The sequence below is a fragment of the Pygoscelis adeliae genome, unplaced genomic scaffold (assembly GCF_000699105.1).
Source record: "Pygoscelis adeliae isolate BGI_AS28 unplaced genomic scaffold, ASM69910v1 Scaffold18, whole genome shotgun sequence".
NCBI lineage: Eukaryota > Metazoa > Chordata > Aves > Sphenisciformes > Spheniscidae > Pygoscelis > Pygoscelis adeliae.
In genome coordinates, this window is record NW_008825558.1 from 2,170,717 (window position 1) to 2,180,981 (window position 10,265).

The following is a 10,265-nucleotide window of genomic DNA, read 5'->3' on the forward strand; positions in this document are numbered from 1 at the left end:
CTTATTTTGTTGCTATTCTAGTGAAAGATCTGGACTCATAGAAGCTGATGAAAGAAAGAAAAGCTTTGGTGCTTCTGCACTCAGATATCAGCTTCTCAACCTAATCTCTAGGACAATTCTCTATTTATTTATTTAGTTAAAAGATTACAAGCATCACCAAATCCTATTAAGAGCTTGCCTGAAGTAGATCTTGTCATCACAAATGGAAGAAGGATCAAGGATGCAGAGTTCCCCATTAGGGAACTTCACTATAAAGTACTCTTCAAAATACTTTTGAAGAGTACCAGTAAAAAGACTGCACCACTTCCAACCACTCAAGTATTTAATTCAAATAATGCATCATTTACTTGTTCTAAGAAAGCAGACAGCATGTCAAAAGATGCAGAAACAATTGCTTCAGTTTTTCTTGGAAGTTTGACTGAAAAACGTTTGTGGTTAAGTTTTACCAATTTAACTGGGTCCATCCAGGTATTGAAAAATAAGTAAAATTATTCTAATTAATCTTTCAAAATAGATCACAAAATACAGCTTTCTTCCAAAAACAGGTGCGTGTACTAATTTCAAGATTGAGTGTCAACAACAGTTCTTACAACAAACCATAGAATTCATTGTAGAATAGGCACCTTTTCTTCAAAGGTTTCAAGACACTTAGTATATTTGGCTCAATAAAATTTATTTTTTTTAAATAGTCTTTTGTTGCTAGGCAGAACACAAAAGTCATTTAAAAATAAGGTGACTCCAGCAGACACCCAGAGAAGCAGCTCCATCACTGCACAAAGCAACATATGTTTTAATATCAAATCTTCTGAATTCAGAGACTTGTTGAGGACTTTCTGCCGTTTGATAGCAAATAAACAGCTCTTGTAGGCTAACAAGGCAACTTGGTTAACACAATACTAGTTGGCTTGCCTAGCTGAAAGGCAAGTTACACTTTCTTTCACTTCAATGTGAGTTTTCCTTCACCAGCAATAGTCATAACATGACTTCACCTTTGTACCAGAGTATGTGGAAGAACTATTTAGCTTGTATTTTTGGCAGCACTCCTCTTCAAAAAATCACTCGGCACACTTTGATTATACTCAACAAAAATCAAGGCAATGCTTTGTAAATCCCTGGAAATGTTCCATTCTGAATTTCTAAAGCCGCTTGCTTTGGGTATGATGAACAAATTGTCTTACAACAGTCTACACTGTACGTATGGTTGGCAGGAAGGACTTTTAATCTTCTCAGTGGAAGATGGTAGTTTCATCATTTTAGCTCCAATAAAAATACTAGAACTCCAATTATTACTTGATAGGCAATTTCCAATTTCAAGACACATCTGTTTAAAATTTCTTTTTGCTAATTCATTTAAGTAGTGTTATCACAACATTACAAAGAATGATGGAAAAGTCATTCAGTGTTTTGCAAGAAGAAAAAAAAAAACGAGATGAAAGAAAAACCATGAAACACAAAGAAATAAATGCAACTCAACACAAGGTAGGGAATATAGCAGCCTTGAGTACGTAATACTCCACACACACTGATTCCTCATTACTTAACAATCATAACAAAACTATGCCAGGACAAAGACTTGCCACAATAGTTTTGTTTTAGAGATCAAAAATTAAGTTAAATTGTGAGTGATCATTTATTATATGTTTTTTTCCACATTGTTTGCCTTGCTGGGAATGAGTATGTTTTAGGTGCATTTATTTTTTCACCATTTCACAAACCACAGGCTGAGGCATTGGTGATGGGAAAGAAGTATTCTGTCAACTTTCAACTGAGTGTCCCTATTGAGACGCAGCTGTCCAACGACAGCACAGCTCACTTCTCTGAGTTCTTGTGAGCGTTAAGTAGCCTCCGTCGCATCGCCTGGTTCCTGGCCCTGTTTTCTTCATACTGGAAGACAGATAAGGAAATTAATAGATCAGCTGTTATCATTAAACAGATAAGACAAATTTAAAAGTGTAGAGAGCGTTTATTAGTCAGGAACAGAAACAGTATCTTTTGACTGATGCATTAGAAATGCAGTTCTTGTTAATACCTATATACTGGTTCATTTTTACTTTGAAATTAACATTTATTTGATTAAAATATATGTTTCTAAGTTTGAGGTTATTAAGCTAAAGAGTATTATAACATTCTAATAAAGAAGATTCAGTTAATCTTATGGAGGAACTTAATTATACAGCCATCTTACGTACAACAGCTACACTTCACACATGAACTAGGAAAAAAGTTGCATTGGTGCTATTCTAGAGCACAGGTCAGGCTCTTTTCCTTTTAAAAGATACTGATTAATGTAAGCGTGTCTGCCTTCTGAAACACGAATTTGTCATCACAGACTTGGTCTATTTTTGATCCTGGTCATTAATTATATGCACAGATAAAGTAGTATATCAAGATGAAAGGAACAAAGGCAAATTTGGGTTGAATGAGGGTAAGGTGTTTTGGGTTTTTTTATGGTTCAAAAAAGAAACACAACAGAGACGGGACTCCAGTGTAAAAGGGAATCAAGAAAGGCTTCACAGTTTAGATATATGCATAAGACGACCATGCTTTCAAGTATGGCCCCGCACTAGCAAAAGCCCGAAGACTGAAGAGCCTAACTTTCTTTCATTGCAGCCAAAAAGGAAACCTTTTCATGACTAAAAGAAATGAAAATTAAAAATCAATGCATGATTTGGTATATATTTCACGAGAAGCAAATTATTCTTGGCCTTAGGTTAGAGTATATATTTGTTCAGTTTTTTTAATAATTGGTATAAAGAATAAACCCAAGTAACCCACAAATACTCAATTCAGTATAGAATGTAATAAACTACTAAGGAGATTGATTTTGGAAAGGATTTGCAGTTTTTCACTCATTATACTGATTGGTTTATAACTGAAATAATGGCCCGAAACATTACTTAACATTTACAGAATGCTTAACTTTTTCCCATACCAGTATTTAATTCTTCAATAACCCATCCATGTTTTTATGTAGAATGAGAACAATGGATCTTTAAAAGCTACATCTGTACTTATTCTATACTTGTGAACAGCCTTTCAGGGGCTTCCTAGTAATGGCATATCAATGTAGCCATATTTTAAGAAGGCAGACAAATATAGCCATCCAGAACTCCTTTTAATGTAAAGGCTTCAATGGAACAAAGAAAAAGAAGATTACATGGAAAGAACCTTTACTTCATTATTTTCCAGATCTATGCTACAGTTGGGGGGGGGGGCAGGCCGGAAAATGGTATTTTGACACAAGCACATGAAATTAAATCCCATAGACTGACAGGAAGAAAAGAGGGGGCCCAAACTGTTCTGGCTATCATACACTTGAAGTCTCCTTTTTTAGACATGGTTGTGAAATTTATGTCAAAAATCAATTATGTACTATTGCAAGTTAAAAGGTGTGTGAAAAGTTCATTTATGTGTTCTGTCATGTAGGCATGACAACCACAAATATAAAGACCAGTTGATACTCTTCTGAAAATGTGCCCATTAGCTATTTAATCTACTTAGACTCCTAGAGTTTTCCATTCCTTCGTATCCACAAATGTAGTACAGCAATGAGTAAGTCCTAAGCAGCAATATTTTCATTTAGGGCCTAACTCAGCAACTCATCAAGTAGTTTCAGTCAGCGTAACTGACTTCAGTAGTAAGTGTTACTCATGCAGAAGTGACCATTACTACTGTATATTCTATTCTGTGCAAATACCACTACTAAAAAAAAATAAAATATCAGAAGAAACCTGTGAAGTGTCAGTTCCTATTTGCAATATTTGTCTGGTTAAAATATGTGTTTGCCTATTTTTGTATATCCAAAAATAGACCATACCATTTGTTAAAGCCAGATTTTACATGACAAATTTATCCAAAAAAGTTTAAATTTTGTCTCAAATGCCCATTCCAGAATGTGCTTACATTTCAAGGCCTATTTATTTTATTTGTTCTACTTAGTAAAAAGCAACTCTATTTCTATCCCATGGACTTTTTTTTTTTTTTCATTAAGCATTTAACTCGTAGTAAATTTGTTTCTTACCTCTTTCTTTAAGCACTTCCGCATCTCACGGTCAATATCATTGCAATGGCCAAAAAATTTCAAAATGTTGTGCTGATAAGTTAGGGAGAGGAAAAAAAAAATTACAATTCAAAGGTTTCTTCCTCTGAAGCTCTATATTTCTTAGAAGTCACTTGCATTTTGCAACATATCCTGGTCGTCTTTTCCTTTTTTTGAAAAATGATGCTTTGTAACTTTTTTACTGAGTAGCTAGAAGTTAGAGCTACTCCTGAACCTCACCTGAACCACCTCCGCCTTGCTGCGAGTTGAAGGTACTCACCGTGTTGTATAACCAGACTAGAATAGGATACCTAAGCTGAAGCTATGATGTCTAAATGTAGAACATATATTTTATTGATCTAGGAATCAGTCTTACAACTTTCACTCACGCTAGCTTGAATAATGTAAAAAAAAAAAAATCTGAACACTAGTTTGTGATATAGAAAGATGTAGGGAGATCTACAGGCATCCTGGAGACAATGTCCTCTGTGCTTCAGTTTTCATTATTTCTTCATGACCTAGAGAGGCAAAAGACTTGATGCTACATCATCCCAACCACATGAAGAATGTGTTGTTGGTCCAAAAGATGCAGGCACTAGGCTTAAATGACTGAAATGTTAGAACCAGTATAAAAAATGGGGGATTAAGTTTCTCCAGATCTTGAGGTTAATAAATAAGATGCATTTACCATCTTTATGGTAACATTTACCATCTTTATCTTTACATAACTCAGCTGTGGGCCTTATGCACACTGAAGTGTTACTTAGTTTCTGAAAAACTGCAAGCATTGTCCTCACAAAGGCATTCCCCAGCTAACCTGATGATATTCACCATAAAAATCTGTCCTCTGAGCCAGGATTTCCTGAAGTGATTTTGCATTATCAGTCATCAAATCACTCTCAGAATGCATCCTTCTAAAAGGACTACTTTTTCAGAGTGATGCTTGCTAACATGACACAGAATCTCATAGCAGAATCTCGTAACAGAGCATCCAAGCAATTCAGAAGACCTGAAGGAGTGGAGATTTTAGTAGATATTTACAGCTATACAATCAATAGAGACAATTTGCCCAATCTTTTAGAGAACTAATGAATTAAAAAAAAAAAAAGACCATGAGGAACAAAACAGATGAGAATGAAGTCACTTCCGTATTTCAGAGGGAAACCTATGTGCATTTCTGTAGCTGATAAGCAGCTAGATGGATCTATACAAGAAATACAGGAACACTGTTAAGAATACAAACGGTGGACAAGATTTCAGCCAACAGAACATGACTGAAAGTAGGAATAGGTTAATAAAGATTATGACAAACACTTAACTATAGCAGCACTATAATTAGCTTGTTTATACCTCTCTGCGTTATAAAGGGTATCAGATGACACTCTGAAGCAGTTGCATGTGATAAATGGTCACTTTACTGCAAACTGATCTTGCTTTTACAACATTTTCATTTTAGCTAATACAGATTTAATTTTGTGTTCTGTTCCCATACCTGCATGTTAAATTTCGAGGTGAGCACTCACATTTCAAGTTAACTCCACTCTTACTAGTGCATACAGTGAGTTGAATCTGTTTATTTAGCCAGATTCCTAAGCTGTCAACCTTTTGGCTCAGATTACGAGGAAAAAAGAATCAGTTTCCCAAAAATAATTATTACGCCTATTACAGTGATACGATCGCAAGACAATATGCATTTCTTTCAGCTGCCACCTATAAAAATAAGTCTCTTTAAAGCACACACTTAGCACCAGAGTGGAGTTGTTTAAAAAAAAAAAAAAATCAAAATAATGACATCACATAGGAATCCCATTAACCTCTCCTCACTAGATGCAAAACTTGAAATAATGGGCAGGTTCTAGATTAGGAATAAAGTAAGTCAAACTGATTTTTGTGAAAATGCACACACAGGACACCCCATTAAAAAATAATGCTTTTCATCCCTCAGGAATATTAATTTAAATTGTAGATGAAGGTTCTTAGGACATTTTGGCATTATAACAAAACAGCAGGTAGTCACTGATAACTGATTAAGATACTGACTTTTCAGATTTCAGTGACTTCAATTTTAAAAGAGTATTTCAGTACATTCCCCTTGAATTTTAAACGAAAAGGTATTGCTTCCTTTCAACTGAGTGTGAAAGAAGCCATCTTCACCCTTTCTGTTCTGAGACTGCTAGCACAAATACCCTCTCATAGTTGAGCACAAGACTGACAAAAGTAATTCCTCTTCATGTAAAGATCAACTTCAAACAAAACCAAGATAATATAATCCTGTGCATGACTGTATTATTGCTGCTCCTAGTCCCTTCACAAGTCAAATTGGTAATAGATTCCTTTCAATCACTTGCTGCCAAGGAATTCAAGTACACCTTTTAGTTCCAGTTCCCTCTTAAACTCAAGGTAGTCTAATAAGCTACATTATACAAAAAGCCTATGATGGTTGTATATTAACGTTCATTTTTATTTAAAAAAAACCAACAAACAAACCAACTCTACAATCTCTCAAATTACCTAAAGCATTTTTAGGCAAATTAAAATTTTAGAACTCAGAAGAAAAGCATAACTCTTACACTCAATACAACTTCTAGTTTTAAAGCTTGGAGATGTTCTGTACAAGCACTTTGTATCTTAGGTTTAAAAAATTTGGACAGTGCATAGGGACAGACAGGCAATGGTATGAAAAGTACCACATATGAGATGGCATCAACAGATTCCAGTGTGCTTACATTTCAAGATATTGCACTACAAGTGCCAACAAAAACCAATTAAATGTTGCTGAACAAACCCAGTACAGTATACTCATTACAAGTGAATTTTAGTATTAAAACTCTGCTCCCTTCATTGTTGTAATTTAGAAATCATAAGAAAGTGTGGTACTGCAAAAGTTTTCTTATATGTTAGTTTAGCTACTTTAAAATGTGCAAAAATGTTGTTATTCCTCTTTCATACAAAACATTCATCTCACGCATTTTGTGTATTATCAGCCTTGGTTTTCTTCCTGTAATGACTTTTCCAAAGAAAAATTTAGAATTCTGCTCAAAACAGTAAAGCTAACATATGTATTGTCTTAGAATTTATGGATAACTGCATTACGAAAAAAAATATAAACAGCATATCTGAACATGGAGGTGAAAATATCGTAGATTGTGGGTAATGCTGTAAACCATTGTTTTCAAGTTCATATTCAATATTTAAATATATTTTTGTCTCAGTGGAAACTATGAAATTGAACTTTTTATGCCTTAACACAGAAATATATCTGTACAGAACATCTATTTAGACTATACAAGAGAACTGGCAAAATAATTAACATTGCAACAATGCTGCAGATAGCTTTCATTGCAGGGGCTGACGCTTCTACATCTAGAGGTTTGCTACAGAGCAAATGGAAAAAAAAAAAAAGGCTTTTAAACAAGCGAGATGATTTTATCTTCTTGAAGCAATGAAGAGCCTTGAGAAGTCTGAAGACAATTTGGCATTTTACATCCTTGGGTAGGTGCCTATTAAGAAGATGGCAGTCAAACAGTAATTCACATTTAGCTCTCCAAGCACTGAATGTAAGGCATGCTGCATGTCCGGATCCCCATCAACACGTCTGCTTATAAATAGACTGAAGCATCTGCCCAGTGGACAGCTGGAATATGGAAATGCTGTGAGCATACAAAAAGAGGGCATTTGAAGTTGCTTTTTTTTTTTTTTTTGAGGAGCCCACAGTACTAAAAGGTGCAGAAATTATTTCAATTCTTAAAATAGGTCCATACTTGTCAAGCTGTAGCACAGGAAATTTTAAGGCATGTTTTATTTCCTAATTAAATCACTGGCAAAATTTTACACACAGTTGTCAGATACCTCTTCAGTGAAAACGTACTAGCTACATTTCATGGCTGTTCTGCCTAGAGGAGGTTTTTCTCTCTATGATCATATAATATTCTCAGTAATTTATCTGACATTCATTTCCCCAACCCACCCACTCTTTTCTCTGCTCAAAACTCCTTACCTCCTTGTGACACTTCTTGAGCAGACTGATAACTAGGTTACATTCTTCAGTGTGTAGATGAGGAGACAGGTCTGGATGCATCTTTAGTTAGGGATAATTTTAGTAGTACAAGGACAAGAATCTGAGAAAACTTCCACCTGACAACATCAAAATATGAAAGTATAACTAAAAGGTTTGAGTTAACCACTTAAGATATTATCACACAGTATTAACAAGAAATATTTTAGATCAAAATGCAGCTTAATACGTATAATTTATATTACACAGTTAAAGTAATTAAAACCAGCAAGTGTGTTCTTCTACACAGCCCAAATATTAAAAGTTAGCAAAGAATATAAACTTCTAGTTACCATGGACATACGCATGCATTTGGGATTTTAATTTTCAGGGACTCCCTAGTAGCATTAATCCTTCTTGAACTGCATATTATCTTTTCACTTTCCTACTTCAGTTTTCTTCTTTCTAGCTTTAAAAAAGCTAAGTATATGTCATTTACTTTCTACCTTATACAAAGATGGATCAGAACAGGAAGTACGATGATATTTCATTACAGCACTCTGAGAACTGGCATCTTTTTTAGTTATCTACATACTCTTTAAAAAATCCTGATCCAGAGCATTGATGATGCTTTAAAAACCAGTACTTAATTACTTAATCAAAACAGTAATGAAGTTTAATTATACCCAATTGGAATGTCCCTTCCTGCAACTTCACATTGTTGCCTCTTGCCCTTTCACTGTGCTCCTCTGAAAAGCATCTCGATCTGTCTTCTACATGAATCCCCCACTCCTTCAGGTAGTGGAAGACCGCATTTGGGTTTCCCTCGAGTCTTCTCTTTCGAATGCTAAAGCAGCCTAGCTCCCTTAACCTGCCGCATACGCCAGCTGTTCCACCCTCCTGACCCTCTTAGCTTCCCCTTTGCTGGACTCGGTTTTTATCATCTCTGTTAGACTGTGGGCCCCAAAGATGAACACAGTGTCTCAGCTGTGGCCTCAAGACTGCCAAGAAGAGGGGAATAATAACAACTTCGCTTGACCTGCTAGCTACGCTTCTTCTAACGCAGCCCAGTATGCTGTTAGCCTTTGTTGCCGCAAGGGTGCGCTGCTAAATCATGTTTTAACTTCACGTCAACCAGGACCCTCAGGTCCTTTTCTGCAGGGTTCTGCGGAGCAGGAGCAAACTTCATTCTAGAAATAAATTTTTATATTACTTCCCATTTTAAAAAAATATTCCCAGAAGTAATTTGCAAGATCTTTTATTGAAAAGGATGAAAGCATTATATGATAATGGCTGAAATAAGATGACATCTTTGTTGTGGAAGATCTCTTCTTCCCTCCCTGGTGAAGTTAAGTCCAGTTCATACCAGGACAAATGGGCTCGTCTTGACAAAATTCTACTTCTGTGACCCATACTGCCATTGAATTAAAGAGATGCCTTTTTTGTTTGTTTACTTAGTATTCTGTCATTCCTTCTCCTCCCAAAGAGATCACCTTTCTAGCTGCAATACATCAGACAAAAACCACTACAACTTGTACTAAGCAGCCATCACTGTTTTAACACTCCGGCTAAACGGATGAGCTAAGTCAGCGGTCAAATTTTGCAAGTGTAAAATCCCAATATTCAGCTGCAGTACTGGCAGCTATAATCTACACTGCTATTCCTAGAATACTCAAGTAATATATTCAACTTGAAGAGGTATGTACACTAACTTACCCAGTACTTCCCATCATGTGTTCAGCTTAACAAGAGTCACATTCCCACAAGCAAACAAAATTTAAAAAAACCAAACAGATTTAAAAGCCTGTTGAGACCCATGATAATATGTTCCACATAGCGTTGCACACACATGTAATTTCTTTCAAAAATCTCCCCCATACTATCTGGAAGTCTAATATTACACTACATATACTCTTAGCACAGAACAAGTTGGAAACTGTACAAGTTGCTTCAGCATTCTGTTCAACAAATTAACAAATGAACTTTCAGAAATATGACAGCAGGAACACGACTGTAACAGCAAAGTGATTAAGAACCCTGCTGTGTTATTGCCACCAGCTTTTGATTGCATGCCACACAGTCAATATGTTTTAAATTTATCAGTAGGGTTTTTTTGATAGCACTAGAGTCAGCATTCCCTTGTGAGAGTGACCTGCTCAATGACTGCGCATTACTTCAACATGTGTGAACCCAGCTGATTATTAAGTCTCTTCATCATTCAGCCTCCGACCG

General features: G+C 35.6%; 1 protein-coding gene across 3 annotated transcripts in view; it reads right to left on the reverse strand.

The window, feature by feature from the left end:
• Window positions 1-310: 310 nt before the first annotated feature.
• Window positions 311-10,265, reverse strand: part of CMC2 (C-x(9)-C motif containing 2) — a 14,814-nt gene continuing 4,859 nt past the window's right edge. For all 3 annotated transcript variants that reach the window (XM_009332291.1, XM_009332292.1, XM_009332293.1), the window contains 3 exons: window positions 8,037-8,173; window positions 4,022-4,093; window positions 311-1,884 (listed from right to left, as the gene is read on the reverse strand). In XM_009332291.1, coding sequence (XP_009330566.1) covers window positions 1,810-1,884; window positions 4,022-4,093; window positions 8,037-8,117 — 228 coding nt within the window. In that variant the 5' untranslated portion in view covers window positions 8,118-8,173 and the 3' untranslated portion in view covers window positions 311-1,809. The remainder of the gene's footprint in view (window positions 1,885-4,021; window positions 4,094-8,036; window positions 8,174-10,265) is intronic.